Source organism: Pelodiscus sinensis, chromosome 2 (assembly GCF_049634645.1).
Source record: "Pelodiscus sinensis isolate JC-2024 chromosome 2, ASM4963464v1, whole genome shotgun sequence".
NCBI lineage: Eukaryota > Metazoa > Chordata > Testudines > Trionychidae > Pelodiscus > Pelodiscus sinensis.
The window spans coordinates 26,737,395-26,755,537 of record NC_134712.1 but is presented as its reverse complement, the minus strand read 5'-3'; the positions used below and the strand labels follow the sequence as shown (position 1 = coordinate 26,755,537).

Here is an 18,143-nt window from a genome sequence, read left to right as displayed (position 1 = left end):
ATTCACAGAAATGAGCACATTGAGTAGAGAGTTATGTAAACCAGCCTGCAGGAACTACCCAAGAGGGAGACGTGGTTTAAGCTGCACTTTTTAAAGGAAGTTTGGAACCTAATTCTAGGACCATGATTGATGCATATCTCTGTTTAGGATTAGCAACTATAAAACTACTCCTGGTGTTTGATGTCTCTGCCAGGCTAGCCATCGAACTTTTGTGCATGCTCACCAGCAAAAATGTAGGTGCCTAGAGATTTTTCCAGTGGAAAAGTGGACACTTAGAGGCTTTAGTCACCTACAGAGTTGGGTGGCCACCGAAAGGTGGTTTTGTGAATGCCTATGGTGCTAATTGTTGCATTTTAGGCACTCAATGTGGCAGTTAGATACCTAAGATCTCTTTGTATCCCTACAGTATGAACTAACTAAAGAGCCAAGTTGTTCCATACTCATATCTAGGGTCAGGGTAAAAAATATTTTTGTTTGTTTACAGAAAATGTCAAGTTATGGATAGAAAAAAATGAAAACTAAAAATTTTGATTTTTTTCAACAAAATGTTAAGATTTCCAGGAAGAAACTAATTTTGACAAAACCCCAGTCTCCTGTTGCAAAAAAAGCTTTGATGGAGATTTTTTTACCATTCTTATTCATATCTTCTGTTAGTGAGACATGGAGGGGGACATGTAACACCTGCTGATCAGTGACTTGCACAAGCAAGTAAATGAATATAAACCAACTCTGAGAACACATTAGCCAGAAGAGCTCACCAAACACCATGGAGGAGGAAAATAGTACTTTTTTCCAGATCTACAGTAAATTAAGTTGTCCCAGAGCAAAAGACCTGTGACTGTGAATCACAATAACTTCCCTGAGTACCTGCCTGTGAGAGACAATGCTGAGGACAAATGTTCAATATAGCCCTTACAAAACTCTTCAGCAATAAAACACCACATTTACCTTATATAATAAAAAAATAAAAATTAACCTATTCCAGCCCTTCTTACCATATTACATAAGTGATAACTGAACTAAATATGTAAAGAGAATTTTGCCAGGAGAGCTGTGGAGGTGATCCAGCAACAATTAACCTCACACTTATATGAAAATTACCCTAGGGAAATTCATGCATAATCCTGTATAGTTTATGATTGCTAATGGTTAGAAGCTTGCACTTTTGCTGAAGTTAAAAATATAACATAAACAGCCAGCCTCTGGGGGGATTTACAAAGTCCTTAGGTAAATACAATTTGTTAAAGTAAATATTTAGTTAACTAATTCTTTTGTTTGTATCTGTGAACCTGTTAGCATTATTCTTAGGGCCAAATGAACTATAAACAAGTGATAGATTTACTGGTTTAGTTGCTAATTAAGGTTTTGATCTAGCCAAAATTAGCTTTAATGAGCTTCAAAGGCATCTTAAGATCTAGATCTTCAGCTGCTAATCGTATTCTCTGAAAGAGAATTCCTTCTCTTAAGCTTTATACCTTAGTACTTTCCCTCTTTAGGCCATTTTCCTAAGCTGGCTCTTCAAATGACCTTTTGACCAAAAAAAATGTATTTTTGCTATACACAGTGTCCATAGTTTTTTTTTAATCTCTGCAGTGATTATTTCTGTTCATACTCCATGTAAGTCATCTATTAGTCATGATTAGATGACATGATATATATGAACTTACACAGCTCTGTTTTGTAAAATTTTTCAGAGATTCCAGCACTTGATCTCTTCATTATAAAGGGGATATATTGTTCCTTATAACACAAGAATTGGAGGTCATGAGGCATGATGCATATGTTTATATTCTCATGTTCCTAAAGAAATAGGAAAATTCCTGTTCTAAAATGATTAACTACAGTCAAAATATTTTATGTTCTGAAGAACATAGGGCTCTGTCTTTTTTCTATTTTAATGACAAAACTCCCAATTGCAGCAGTGTACAATTCCTAGACACTGTAATTTAATTAAATATCTGACTGTGTATAGCAAAAATAAAATAGTTTCTTCGTGAGCAAAAACATTTTGTAAATTCTGTAATAAGTTCAAAATTACTTTGTTTTGAGAACTATGCCTACCTAATTTTAAATAAGTTTCAATTATTTTATTCCTGCATTGCAGTATTAAACTGAGTGATGAATTAAAGATTTGATTCCTTATATTTAGAATGTAAACCTTATGATTCCATGCTCTTTCTACTTTATCAGCCAAAACAGTGTGGCATTTACATGCCTAAGGACATCAGCAATCACGGGCCTAACATTGTATCTTTACTACATTTTAGTGTGTATTACTGTGTAAGCATATTCATAACACATATGGAGCTTACCAACTGAATAATAAATCAACAAAAATAGGACCAGCAGATGGTATTATTTTGAGTCAATGCATTACCACAGTAAGAATTCAACTTTCTCACACTTGTTAAAATCAGCATTTTCTCATAAAATGTGCAAGACACTTTTTATTTTTAACTTCACACTAAGGATTACCTCTAAAACACACTCTGAATACCTCTTGCTATTCTTGGTATTTTAGCACAATATGGTATAGTGTATAATTTTTAGTATTGTATTAACAAAGTATTGGTACATACATTCAAAGTAATTTATCTACATGCTTGGAAGGATAATAAAGGCATTTAAAAATTCTATTCTCTCTCACCCTTGTAAATGGCTCTTCCTGATGTGTACAGTACATGAATCATTTTTTAATTTGAAATCCACCACTGTGTTCTGAATTCCCAGACCCAGGAGTCATTCATATTCACAGCTATACAGAGATACAAGACTTGTTTGTCTAACTTTTAAAAACAAAAGCTTCAGAGCTTCAGAGGAGTAGCTGAGTTAGAATGTAACTGGAAGATCAAGTGTAGTATTTGAAAAACAACAATTAGTCTAGCAGCACCATAAAGGCTGACAAGACATGTAGATGGTATCATGAGCTTTCATTGGCACAACCCACTTCTTCAGATGAATTAAGTATTAAAGATCCAGTTCCAAAATAAATAGTTGGGGGGGGGGGGGAAGAGGGAAGAGAAGAAAGGGAAAAAAGGTGGAAAAGTCCATTCGAGTGTTCGTGTTACATGAAGCTGATAGAGAAGGTGCAAATTGTTCTTAAGTAAATTTGCACCTTCTCTATTGGCTTCATGTAACAAGAACTCTCTAATTGACTCCCCTCCCTTTTTCCCCCCTTCTTTCCCTCCCCTCCCATGCCCTACTATTTATCTTGGAACTAGAACTTTAATACTTCATTCACCTGAAGAAGTAGGGTGAGGTCACAAAAGCTCATGTTTTTTAAGTTTTTAAAAAGAAAACATTCTGGTCAACTCAACAATGGAGTAGTTTCTCCTGTCTCCTCTTTACTAAGTTTTAAGACTTATTGTTTTTTAAACCCTTTTTGTGGCTGACTGACATCTATCCCTGTCATCAGCCAGCTAAAATTAAAATATTGGGAATATGGTATAACTAGAAGCTATCATCAGTGAAACATCTCTCAATCAAAAGTGAGCCCATATGAAATATCAAAGAAGAGTCTGTGAACATGCTCTATGAGTTCACACAATATCATTCCAAGTTATTGCCATAAATGGAAATTGAGATGTATTGAAAACTGTGTTAAAATTGTAAGCTGTCACTTTAAATGTAAAGTTTTGGTTTGCCCTACTTCTGCTTGCAGCCTCTGAGGAGGCATGTGTCTAGAAGCAGCTAGTACTTCTGAATGGAGTATACATTTTCATATATCTACTGGTACCAGTCTTTTTCACGGGGTGCTATAGTTGTACAGTTTGGACTTCCCTAGTCTGGCACCCTGGCAACCTGACCGATCCCAAACAAAGGAATTTGCTGAACATGGGAAGGTACCCAGCCACTGGCCCTCCTGCTCATCACCAGCTTCACTTCCAGCAGCAGCCAGTCACTCTGCTCCCAGCCCTGGCCAGGTTGCCAGCCTCTGGCCCCAGCTTGGCTGGCTACAGAGCTGCCACCGCTGTGGCTCCCCTACCAGGCACTCATAGCCATCCTCCCCGCCTCCATGCCGGGTGGACAGAACACCAGATTCCCTGCCAGGCTGCCATGTCTCTGGCTCCCCTGCTGGGCTGCTGCAGCCTTGTCTTTCCTTCCGAGTTGAGGTGGTCCCTGCTCCTTCCGGGTTGAGGTGATCCCTGATATGGCCCTAGCTTCTCTGCTGGGTTGATGCTGCCCCAATTCCCATGCCAGGCTGCTGCCAGCCCTGCTGGGCTCCCAGCCAAGCAGGACTTCCAGCTGCCAGCCCTTCTGCTGCCAGATTCTAACCACCAGGGCCACTTGCCGAACCACAGATGTTGCTGTAACTGACAGTCCCGATTTAGGAAGGTGCAACCCGTAGCTGTGATTCTAGATCAGTGGTCCCCAACCATTTGGGGTTGCCGGGCGGCAGGGGGCATGGCCGTTCGCCCGCCGGGCGCCCGGGGGGGGGGGCCATAGCCGCATCCCGGGGCCGGCGCTCTCCCCTCAAGCGCTGTGCGCCCGGGGCCAGCACTCTCCCGCTCCCTCCCCCAAGCGCCGCACGCCCGGGGCCGGTGCTGGTGCTCTCTCCCCCAAGCGACGCGCACCCGGGGCCGGCGCTAGCGCTTTCTCCCCCCCCTCCATGCTCCATGGGGGGTGAATCCGCGGTGCCCCCGGGGCCGACGCTCACAGTGCGCCACACGCCCGGGGCCGGCTCTGGCACCGCGCATGCACCACGTGCCCGGGGCCAGGCCAACCCTGAGCACTTGGCGGGCGCCGAGAAATGCCCCCGCGGGTGCCATGGCGCCCGCGGGCACTGTGTTGGGGACCACGGTTCTAGATTACACAGACTGAAATAGCAAGTAGGTAACTAATGTGGCAGGAAAGGAACCCTAAAGCTCCCACTTACTGGCTCTTATTTACAAGTGGAATTCCCTTCCTAAACATTTTACCTTCCTGGATAGAGTATGATTTATCTGGGGTCTAGACAAGCGGAGTGGTTTAATCTTGTATGAAATAAAGATAAACATTTGAATTGATTAATAATGTTCATTGGTTTTGTTTTAAAAAACCTTGTGGACAATTATATACCACGATATCAACTGCACTATTGGTGACAAAATTGTGCTTTATAAAGCTCCTCTTTTAGTGTATTTTTAATCTATATCTTCACTTTTTAAAAACATATCTAATTATGCAACTAATGAATAAATCCTACTGCTACCATTGAGAATTCAAATGTATATTATAATGTGTGCCTAAGATTATTCTTTCATCAGTCTGCCTTGTGCAAAGCTGGACATTTTGAGGTGTTCTCAATATACCATGGAATAGCTTCTCAATATATCATGGAATATATCAATTTTTATTTCCATGGGCAGTTTCATTCAACTTCATGAACCACAAAGTAGATCAATGTGGCATTATTGTTTTGTGTGTGATTAACATAATGAAAAAAATTATAACAGTTCCTGACAATGTTAAGTTTAATCAGCTTTTCAAGATTAATAGGCATTAAAAAAAGTCATACAATAGGTAAAACTGATGGAAAGATGCATACAAATTAAGGAAAAGCACCTTATCCAAATACTGATTTGCATCAGCTTTGGTAGCTCTCCTTGCCATGCTGCAGAGAAAACCACCATATTCAGACTACTCTGCATTCAAGGAGATTCTTCAGAAAAAAAATATCAGTGCTTGGGAGCAAAGAAAGAGAAATGGAGAAGGCAGAGAAGGGAAAAGAAAGAAACAGAAGGAAGAGGCAAGGAGAAAAAGCAAGCAGGGCAAGTGAATAAAACCCCAAGAGATTAAGAGGAAGGAGAGAAGAAATGATCTCCACAGTGAAAAGAAAGAGGCTATAGACTGAATCTCTCTAGTCTAGCACATTCGGGACCTGACCGGTGCCAAACCAGAATTTGCTGAACCACAGGAGGTCAATATTATCCAGTAGCATTATTAACACTTCCATAGCTTATTGGGCTCTTAGAAGACATTTTGGGTAAATTAGAGCTAAATAACAGCACAGAACACTGAGAGCCAGGACTGGCGGCTGTAAACAAACTTTATGGAACTATGGGAAACTTGTCCATATTCATGATAAGTGGATATCCAGCCAATTAAAATCATTCTGGACCATGAATGTTGCCAAAATAAAGAGGTTCAACCTATGTAAAAGAAGAATGGAGCCTTAGGTTTGACATCTTCCATTTATCATCACCTGCTCTCTTGGGGCATATCTATAGTTATTGCAAGATTGATGCTCCAGACATAGATCTTCTAGAGTCGATTTAGTGGGTCTAGTATAGACTCATGCGTCAAATGCTGAGGGCAGCCCCTACTGGTGTCTGGTACTCCCTTTTCTGTAAGGAGTAAGAGAAGCCAACAGGAGCACTTGCTCCTGTTACTCTCCCACTATGTGTATGCTGCCACAGCTTGGCTTAAGGTACAGTGACCTCAGCTGCACATTTTGTGTAGCTGGAGTTGTACACAGTAAGCCGACCTGACTGGTCTTGTATAAACCAGGCCTTGTTGTTTATATTGCTAAACTTTCTATTCAGTGCACCAGAAAGTGCTCTCAGATCCTGATTCAGCAATACATCCCTTTACAGCAAACACATGCTTAACATTATCTAGTACAGGTTGAACATTTCTAGTCCAGCACTCTCTGGTCCAGCAATATACGTGGTCAACCTGTATAACTAATCCTATTATACACAGGTAATATTCCTGACTATTTTATCATAGGAATTATAAATTCCATGAAGAATGGTAGCAACATAAATAAATGTAAGGCACTAAAAAAGCACACAAAATCAATTTGCTAGTCGTTAGACTGCACCTCATAAAATAATGATTTTATGAAGCTATAAGACATGAAAAATTGTTTGAAAATGTAGAGACAAAACTTATAACACTCGCATAGCAGGCTCTTGCATTAGTGAATGTACCGTAATCCCATTAAATTTGTTAGAAGGTTTTTTATATAATGAAGGTCTGAGCTAAAATTTTTAAGTCTAAGTATCTAAAATTATAATCCCAAGTCTAAGTTTAAACACCTAAACTAATATTCTAATTTTCAAATTACTGAGAACTGAAGTCAGTGGAATACAGCAAACAATTTATTGAATCACATATATTTTTCCCCCAACAAAATTGTAGTTTAACCTCAGAAGGGTAGCAAGGCCACTAATGTATTTCTACGGCTACTGTTAGCAAAGACAGATTGTACTGGGAAATCTGCATAACATGGTTTTTTACAGATGGCAAGACTTGGGCTCCTCATCTCTCTCGGGAGGTAATTCCGTTGCTGAAGATAATACCATGGAATAGAGATAATTCTGTGGTTATCAGTTTATAAATGGATGTAAATATTACACCCCCTACTTCAAAACACATCCAGAATCTGATAGGGAATCAGTACATAGAACATGAAATACTGGAATGATGTGAACCCGTTGGTTTAGCAGATTTAGTCAGTTGACTAGAGCCAGCCCAAGCTACGGGCTGACCGGGCGACAGCCCAGGGAACCGGATTGTGAGGGGCACTGTGCAATGTTGCTGGGCTGGGTGGGGGCAGGGCCACGCATGCGCTGCATGCCCAGGGGCAGCGCCGTGTGCCCGGGGCCCGGGGTGCTAGAATGGTTCGGGCCAACCCTGCAGTTGTCTACTACATATTGAAGAAGTCCTGAAACCCAGGAGAAAAACCTGGACTATTGCTGCCTTCTGCTAAATCCACCACCAAAGAAAAGGAATAAGTGTTGGCCCAAATGAAGATATGAAAGGAAATCTGAATAGTGTTCCTCTTTGGCTGCCCCAAAATAGTGACAAGTCCATTCAAAACCAGATTCTGCAATTCCTTAGAAGTTGGAGAATGGAAGCGTTCATCAAGGGATTAAATCACATCTTATGTGGTTGAACTTGAACCAGCTCTTTTTCCATTTAGCCATTTATTTCTCCTAGACGTTGATTAACATGATAATGACACCATCTGTGCTAAATTTCAGAAGTGTAGAAATGGAAGTTGTTACGAGTATTAGCATCAAAGCTCAGAACTTCTCACAGTTTCTTGTACTAATCAAATATATTATTTAAAAAAGAAAGGGGACAAGACAGAGCCCTGCATATAGAAAAGAACTTTGGAGAAACTAAGTAATATCCACTGAGATCTGTTTGTGAAAAATGAACAAAATAACATGACAGTGACTCCACCTAGACCTGGCAAGTTTGACAGTTGAGTCAGTTGATGTTGTGTCAATGATAATCAATAGACCCAACAGTGTTCTTATGTTTTTATCCATATGCTTCTTTCATCTAAAGGGAGACTGTCTTTCTGCACATTCTCCTGTATTTTGTCTGAAAACTGATTTTGAAGTCTCAAACATGCAGGAGATGGTACTCCTTGGAATTTCTTCAACTACTCCTCAGTGAATTTACTGTGCAATAATTGATAAGAAACTTTGCTCTGCCTTCTTTAAAACCTTGTTACAAGAGCATAGAAATAGAAGGAGCTCATTGATGGCTAAAATAATTGTTACCTCTCTGCCTTTTAAACTTCTGTCAGGACCTTCTGTTTCTGGAGCTTTTTATCTTGTAAGTTCAGGTAGGAGCTGTTGTAGAATGAGTGTCAGGATAATCAACAGCCATATTTCATTTCTCCTTTACTGTACTTATCTCAACAGTTATTGAACAAGATGTCAAATTTAACAATAGTCAATATATCTATAGTGCTCTTTTCACCTGAGCATCTCAAATTGCTTTATAAACATTTTTTAATGGTCAATAATCCTGTGAAACAGGAAAAGAATTTAAGTCATTTCACCCATATATGAAATGCAGCTCTCTCTGAAGTGAAATCTAGCAGAGAATTAATAGTTTACAACAGCACATCCTTCCCCGCCTCAACAAGTTTAGGACAAAAACTGTTAATGCAAATGAAGGTAGATACAATGTAGTGAGCTGACTAAAAATGTAGTGACTGCATGGATTAGCAACTCCTCGGTCAGTTAAAAAAAAAACAGTCCAAATTCTCCACTGGTATAAATGAATGTAGCTCCACTGACTTCAATGTAATTCTAACCATTTACACTAACCAAGAATTAACCAAAATCTTTAATGGTTTCAAAGACTCAGAATCTTAGTTCTTGTCTTCTCTCCAAAGAGAAATAGTTATCATATTACAATCTTTTTCAGAACATTTTAAAGAGAAATTAGGGATCTACAAAAATATTCTATTTCAACAGACCTATTTTAAAGTCAAAATATCAAAAAAATTAAATGTTATCAACAAAGCCTATTTCTGCTATCAAAAGCTGCTTTATTTTTTGTTTTTACCAATTGTACTATTAATAGCTAACTCATTCTTTAAGGAAAATTAAATAACTGTATTTAAAAAATAAGTAACATGTCAGGTGGAAAAAAACAGATTATTTGAATAAGTTACTATCATCCATATTTGTAATATATTAGCATATTTTCTGCCTTTTTTTTCCAAGTAAAGTTAAATTGACCTTTGAAGTAAAGAATTTCCCAATACATTTTAGAGAAAATTGACATAGAGAAACTAATTGTAATTATTTTACTCTAACTACAAAATATTCAGGATGAATAAAAATCATTTTTTGCAGAAGTTCAGTGAGACTTCAGTAATGCATGAAGCATGATTTTTTTTTAAAGTAGAAGTTAAAAATATGAATTTTTAAAAATGTATGAATTTTACCCTATGACTGCTTAACAGAAGTTGCGATAAATTACCTTAAACTGAAAGGCAATAGCATTAAAAAATCACTTACCTCCACACCTGGGGATAGGTCCACTCCACATGACTTTCCCATCCATTAATATACAGCTAATTGTTTCAGTTCCTTGTGTTTTAATAAATCCTTCTTCACAAATGACTGAGATTGAACTCCCTAATTGAAAGTTGTCACCAAAACGCCGTGCATTGATTGGTACACCAGGATCAGGACACTCATTATGACCAAATGCTTTAAAACAGAAGAAAAAGAGGAAGAAAAAAATGCAATAAACCTTACAAATAAGTTGACATTTTTTATCTGCTGAATACAACCATACAAATTGTATGTGTTCTAAGGAAGCAAAAAAATACAGACATTGTGGCAGAAGTTCATTAAACCTCCGTATGTCATTCCTCCATTTAATAAAGATATACAGGCAGTCTCCAAGATAGGGACTGTAGGTTTGTTCTTAAGTTGAATTTGTATGTAAGTCGGAACTAGTAGATATTGTAGGGGAAACTCTAGCCAAACGTTTCTCCAGAGCTCAGTTTTATTCTCCCACACCTCACTTCCCTCAGTCCTTTATTCTCAAGCTGAGGTGTCTGCTGAGAAAAGCTGCTCCGTGTCTCCCTGGTCTGCTGGGGGAGGCGCTAGCTTCGCGTCTACCTGGTCTGCTGGGGGGAAGCAGCTAGTGCGGGGTTGCCTCACCCCGTTTGTAAGTAGGGATCTGATGTAAGTCGGATCCATGTAACCTGGGGACTGCCTGTACTGGTATAAAGTAGGATGTTTTGATGTAAGTAAGTTAGCGTTTAGCAAAAAGATTTCTTAGATGTTGCTTACAAAAATAATGAGAAACATAATAATCAGCAATATAAAATACCATTAAAGTTCAATTTTTACTTGGGAAATATTGTAAACTGTGGGGATGAAAATGTGAATATATTGTATGCCTTCATGTCATTCAAATAAGCAGGAATTTCTGGGAAAGCAAATAGACTTTTTTAAACTCCAAATAAACCATATATACAGTCTGTGCTGTTAGTGATGAGATTTACTGACTACTTCCTTTTCTCACTAACTAGAACATTAATATAACCCCAGTACTGAACAGAACGACAGACACACATGCATATCCTTAAATAGGCATTTGATATTGAGAAATATATTCTCAAGAAAGCTCAGATATATGAATGATATACACAATAGATCTAGTTTTCATGACATTTATGCTCACTGGCATGCCAATATACTGTATAACACCAATTATAATTGATATTTCAGGGACACATCCTTCTATCCAGGACAGTACTCTAACATCTGAATATGGGGTATTATGCAAGGAAATGTAAGAGGATTCCACAATTGCAGTATTACAGATATGGTTTCATTATCCACTGCCTAGAAAGGCATCCATTTTTAAATTCAAAGGAGAATTTTATCAGGACAGTAATAAACCATTAATTTTCACTTAATAAAAACTCCATACACATTTTTTCATGATTTTCTAAAAAGTATACATATCAAATTAACAGTCTTTCTCTGTCATTCCATTAACTCGCAGAGAAAGCTATTAATAAGAGGAAAAAATAAAAGTATTTATTTTCTCATGAATTATCTGGATGAAAGATACTGTTTGATGTTGAGCACCTTAATGCTTGTTGGATCCTACTTTATCTGTTTGGCCAGTCGATTATATCTAACCCGTCTCAGTGAGATTGAGCCAAAGTCCACTGATGTTATTAGGAACTTTTCACTGACTTCAACAGTCACTATTAGATTCTAAATGCACTAGATGACATACAGATGTATGCTAGAATGGGCATAATTTTCTGTAGGTCATAAGGATGTGACACAAATAAGTATCTTTTCACTGGAACAATACAAATACTCTAGACCACAGCTATTGGGTGTCTAGACTACATGGCTCCGTTGATGGAGCCATGTAGATGAGTTGACTAGACATAAGAAATTGAAGCGGAGATTTAAATAATTGCTGCTTCATTTACATCAAAATGGCCGCCACGTTGTGCTGATCATCTGTTTGGCGGCACAGCGTGGTAGTCTGGAAGCCCTTGTCGAGCACTCCATTATGCCTCATGAAATTAGGTTTACTGGAGCGGTCGACAAGGTCTTCCCTTGTTGACCGCAGAGCGTCCAGATTACCACACTGTGCCGCCAAACAGCTGATCAGCACAGCATGGTGGCCATTTTGACGTAAATGAAGTGGCGATTATTTAAATCGCCACTTCAATTTTCCTATGTCTAGTCAACTCAGCTACATGGCTTTGTCAACGGAGCTATGTAGTCTAGATATGCCCTTGAAGATTAAAAATCAGTACATGGAGATCTCACATTTACAGAATTCAAAATATAGAACAGAAGACAGAGCTAAAAATATTACTTAGAAATAATTTGTTTGTAAGAATTTACATGGGGATGCTCTTACAACTGTCTTTTGTACGTATAATGCTAACTGGAGAACCTCATTTTTACTCTTCCATCCCCAATTCTTTGATAAACATAATCAAAAGAAAAAATCTTTAAAAGAAAGATATTTAAACACTATTGTAAAATATAGAAATATTATTTTAAACAATATTATTGTAAAATGTATGTCAATATATTGATTACCAAGGTACTGTTCTCATTGGTTGCATATATAAGAGCAGATCCTCAGATATTATCAAAACATGCTTTAAGAGATTGCTATGTGCTAAGAAACATCATAAATAAAGCATTCTCTTTTCCCACCATTTTTTTCTTTTTCTGTGCAGAGATTCCAATTCTGTTTTGTTTGGTTTTCTTTCTTCTTCTTTTTGAAAAGCACCAGCTAAGTTTTTCAGACAGATATTTGTCTCGGGTAAAAAAAAAAAGGGTCCCTAATTCTGTACCCAGATTGGATTCAATTCCATTTAAACAATTATAGTAACCCAGTGTACAAGAAGTGTAAAAGTAAAAAGAGTATAAGGTCCATAGTCTAAAGTTTCCAAGTACTTTTATTTCAGCTGGAAAAATAAAACATATAATGGAAAAATACTGTATAAATTAAAGGTTCCTATTACAATTCAGACTGGAATATTTCCAGCTATTGGCAGAGAGCAAATCTTCTCTTAATCACCCTTAATTCACCTTGTCCCCTAGAGTAAAGTCAGGAGAGCCTACATGAATTCAAACAATGTGTTTTACCAAAAATAATCCACTTGGAAATTATATTTCAGTTTGTTTATTAATATACAATAGCCTGGACTTTATTCAGGATGCCTTTTCATATTTTAAGGATTCACCACTTTAATATGATAAATTGTTGGGAAATGAAAGTTGGCACACCTTACTTCCAGAAAAATTGGCGGAGCTTATTTATTTGGTATTTGTTAAGGCTAGTTATGTGTTCTGTAAATTTTGAAAACAAACAAAAATGTTCTGTTGGTGACTTGTAATTATTTCAAATGTATTTTCATATGAACAAATACAAAAACTGTAATTTAATTTATTAATCTTCTTTATATAAATCCCTAAGAATGAAATAATCTCATTCAAATGTAGGTTTAATAGTTTGTGTAATAAACAGCTTGGTCAAAGTAAAACAAATTCTGAAATACAGAAAGATAGAAAACTCCAAATGGTAAAGGCAGCAATGTTATGTAGCAAGTTGCTATGACATATGTCACAGCTAATTTAACTTTAATGGTGTGCAATTACACTTTGACAACTTATTAGTGACAGTATTCGCCACAAGCATCACTTCGGAAAGGCAGTAAATGTACATTGTTATTAATTGCTTAAGCTCAGTGTTGATGAAAACTAGCATTCTTTCAGAAAGGCAAGTGTGAATAGACATCTTTTTTGACTGCTAAACTTATAAGATCTTAAAATATTAAACCATCAGCTTTCTTAATCATTAATGAAGTGCTGCTGTTCCGGAGAAAAATATAATTCACTAAAAGTTATGCTGTGTTAATTGCTCTACATTTTCTTTTTCAGCTGTAGTCCCAGTAGAGAGAAGTAGTTGTAAACAAGCAAACTAAGTCCTTCAGAAAAATATTAGTAGTTATGATTGTGTTTATATCTCAATTTTACATGATATTTCTGCCAAAGTTCCAGGACAATTGTAATGCATAAAGTTACAAAAAATGTATATGTCTTTTCAGAGTGGGAGCCTTCAAAACTATCCTGTGAACATTTACTCACAAGGGTAGTTTTAAACTATACTTATAGGGCAATAGCTCAGATGTGAGAACTTAACCTTTTTTCAAGATAGTAAAACAGTAAACCCTAATACCATGCAATTGCAGGATTGGGCTCTTAAACAACAGAAGAATTATATCACAGTGAAGGAGCCCAACATACAACATAGGATAAGAAACATAGACTTTAAATTTTCATGTGTTAATTGTTGTTGTTGTTGTTGAAGTATTGCCTTGGTCCTGAAAGGCCCTAACCATCCAAACAAATTGGCTACATCTAGACTGGCATGATTTTCCGGAAATGCTTTTAACGGAAAAGTTTTCCGTTAAAAGCATTTTCGGAACAGAGCGTCTAGATTGGCATGAATGCTTTTCTGCAAAAGCACTTTTTGCGGAAAAGCGTCTGTGGCCAATCTAGATGCTTTTTTGCGCAAAACAAATCTCAGCTGTCTACACTGGCCCTTTTGCGCAAAAGTTTTGCACAAAAAGGACTTTTGCCCGAACTGGAGCAGCATAGTTTTTCCGCAAAAAGCACTGATTTCTTACAGTAGGAAGTCAGTGCTTTTGCGGAAATTCAAACGGCCAGTGTAGACAGCTGGCAAGTTCTTCTGGAAAAGCGGCTGATTTTCTGGAAAAACTGTTCAGTCTAGACATAGCCATTATGTGTACTAGTGTAGCCGGTGGGAGCTCCTCAAAGATCAAGACATTGTTGTAGTAGAAGCTGTATGAATGAATAAAAAGACAGTATCATTATGGCAGAGATCACATTCTACATTCATGATAAGACATGATGTGGATGAAGGATAATAACATAAAAAGCATTTTTGCACAGAAGACTGTATAGTCTCAGCTGTCCCTTGCCTGCTACTACTTAATAGCTGACAGACTGACTGGCTAAAGGTATTTCTAGATTACAGTCACAGGCTATGACTGCAGATTGAGCAGATTTACCTGACCTCATTCTAATTTCTGAGCAGATTTACCAGACCTCATTTAGCTTGAGTACTGTGTCTGGGATTATGTAGCTCTCTGAGTTTCAGCATGTCTGGGCTGTACAAGCCAATTCAGAACCTATGCTGAAGCCTGAGTTAGCCAGTTTCACTACTCCACAACTGGAGATAACTTTATTTTTCAGCTACCCCCATTATGTTTACTCAAACTCCAATCACAATGATGACAGTCTAGAAATATTCTAAAACAAAACACGAGAGAGGAGACAGGATATTAGCAAAGTAGTCAGGAACAGGATAAAACACACATTTGGTTGTATGCACATTACAATTCCACACTGGAAACTACTCACTGTTATAAGTGATGTTAAATCCACGCCCCGACATTGAATGGTCAGCTTGAAATTCCAGGCGCAGAATATGGCTGTTACTGGTAAGGTGCGAAGGAACCTCAGCACCAGTGAAAGTACCAAGTATTGGAGAATCTGGAGAGTCTCCATCTTTAATTGCCAAGAAGTCAAATTGAGATTCCAAGTCAAAATCATTAAAAGAAAGATGGATTCGGCTCCCTGGATCTGAGATTATTGTCCAGATGCAGTTTAAATTATTTCCATATCCCTCTGGATAATCAGGTGAAAGAACAGTTCCCATCGGTGCAGTGAAATTAGAAAGGCAAGGAACTATGGAAAAAGAGAAAGAAATGAGAGAATGGAAAGAAACCTATTTTCAAAAGAATTTGTCTCATATCATCTCTTCCCTAAATGTCTTTAAGATGTGCTTATTATCTCAACTAAAAAAGCCAATATCTTTGGGGCCAGCAAAATACCAAAAAACAAAAAAGAACTTATGCATTTGGGTTTTTTTTTTGAGGGAGGGTTGGATATCATCTTCAGTCTGGCTATGTCTACACTGGCCACATAACCCGTAATAGCTATGGAAATGAGAGAAGTCAGAATAGGGAAATGCGCGGGGGATTTAAATATCCCCCGCGGGATTTAAATAAACATGGCTGCTGCTTTTTTCTGGCTTGGGGAAAAGCCGGAAAAGAGCGTCCAGACTGGCGCGATCCTCTGGAATAAAGACATATTACGGAGGATCTCTTATTCCTACTTGCGGAAAAGAGCGTCCAGACTGGCGCAATCCTCCGGAATAAAGCCCAATTTTGGAGGATCTCTTATTCCTACTTGCAAGTAGGAATAAGAGATCCTCCGGAATAGGGCTTTATTCCGGAGGATCGCGCCAGTCTGGACGCTCTTTTCCGGCTTTTCCCCAAGCCGGAAAAAAGTGGCGGCCATGTTTATTTAAATCCCGCGGGGGATATTTAAATCCCACACGTATTTCCCTATTCTGACTTCTCTCATTTCCATAGCTATTACGGGTTATGTGGCCAGTGTAGACACAGCCTCTGTGTTTGTTTTCAAAGGCTACCTACTGAAACAACACCCCAGGCAACATAAAACAGTAACAAGGATTCTAAAAAACCCAGCAGTCCCCATGATTTATCCGTGTTCAACAGAACTTAATCTTTTGGCACTACTTATTTTCTGCTTTAGGGAGATGTTTAGATGAACAAACCTGTCACTGAGGATAAGAGTCAGAAGTTAAATTTTGCCATTCTCATTTGTAGCTCACACATAAGCAGAAAAATTAAAATAACCACAAAGAAACAGTAGGTTTATTTTGCTGCTATCAAGACAATATTTCACATTTAACCATGTCATTTAAGCAATATTAAATTAACTTACAATGATGAAAGTGAGTTATGATGCTCTGAATATAGTTGGCCCATAATATTTTATGTAAATGTTAAGAGATACAAATATATATCATTGATTAAGTTTATTCTGCATAATATTAGTGATAGACAACTGAGATGTACATCTTTATGATCATTCAGGTTCTAAAATATATTCATGAATAATGCATGGAAAACATCTGTCAATAATTTAAATGTCTTTGACTGCACATTCAGCAAATGCTAACTTTATGAAATAAATTAACTTATAATAGTTACTATAAAATGTTTTACACATAAAATATACTGCCTCCTACAAAAATAGAGTATATTACCAATAACATTTTATATGATGGCACACAATACTTCCTTTTAATAACTACTACAGGAAGAACATGGGAAATATTTTAGTGGTCATTTAACCTATATTTGGGATATATATATCGTGAAGCTCTCATTAAAGAAAAGTATTTTCCATTCTAGAAAAAAATAATTACATTGTACTAATTTTGCAGTTAATGACATGAGTAATTATTCAAGGGAAGTGTAACATATGTTGTATTAAAAAAGCATTTGATACTCACAAATACAAATTGGTATGTTTGCAGACCACTGGTTGTTCTCCTGGCACACAATGGATTTCTCTCCAATAAGTTCAAAACCAAACTGACACTCAAACCTTAAAATATCTCGATTGGAAAATCCATCCCCTTCTCTGATACCATACAATGGTGTTCCAGGATCCCCACAGCTTTCCTTTTCAATTTCTGTTGAAATAACAATAAATAACAATAGCTATCAAATTTATTTTTAGAGGAATCAAATGTTTGCTCCATAACCATACACTCATACCTGCAACAAAAGTATATATCTTGAACAAATGAATATGACAGTACAGTGTTTACTATTAATAATAATTCATAATAACCCTAAGTATCATTTTATGAAATTGTTCAAAAATAAAGAAGGGGGAAAAGCCCGCTCTGCTTACTTTCTCACAATTGTTTTGTTATTATACTTTTAATCATTATGGAGTCAAACTTGGAAACCCTTGCTCACGAGAGCAGTATAATTTGTTTTGCAATAGTACCTATAAGTCCCAACATAAATTGGGGCCCTACTGTGCTAGGCATTGTACAAACTGATAGAGCATCAAATACTGTTTAAATAGACTAAATAGAGTGAAAGAAAGTGAGTACAGTTATCTCATTTTACATCTGGGGAACCACGGTATTTAGTTTAAGTGAACTGCCCAAGGTCACACAGGAAACATATAACACAGGCAGGAATTATACCCATATCTCTGGAGTCCCACAATAGTGTCTTAATCAACAGACCACTTACCCTCCCTATGTACAACTTGTGCACTGATGTCACTGAACCAGTTCAGGTTAGTAGGGACTAATAGCATAAAGAATAAATGTGTAAGATTGGGTTCAACAGCAGTTCTAGATATATAATATGTATGAGCCTTGACCATTTCCCAAAAGTTAGCAGCATTGAAGATATCCTCTAGCATGACCTCTTCCCCATGAGCAGGGGTAAATGTTCACCCACTTATGTGAAAATTGCA

The 18,143-nt window shown here is 37.5% G+C and overlaps 1 protein-coding gene across 3 annotated transcripts in view; it reads right to left on the bottom strand.

The window, feature by feature from the left end:
• The window catches only part of CSMD3 (CUB and Sushi multiple domains 3), a 1,183,531-nt gene that overhangs the window by 492,950 nt on the left and 672,438 nt on the right, over positions 1-18,143 (bottom strand). For all 3 annotated transcript variants that reach the window (XM_075920204.1, XM_075920205.1, XM_075920206.1), the window contains 3 exons: positions 17,155-17,337; positions 15,189-15,515; positions 9,756-9,950 (listed from right to left, as the gene is read on the bottom strand). In XM_075920204.1, coding sequence (XP_075776319.1) covers positions 9,756-9,950; positions 15,189-15,515; positions 17,155-17,337 — 705 coding nt within the window. The remainder of the gene's footprint in view (positions 1-9,755; positions 9,951-15,188; positions 15,516-17,154; positions 17,338-18,143) is intronic.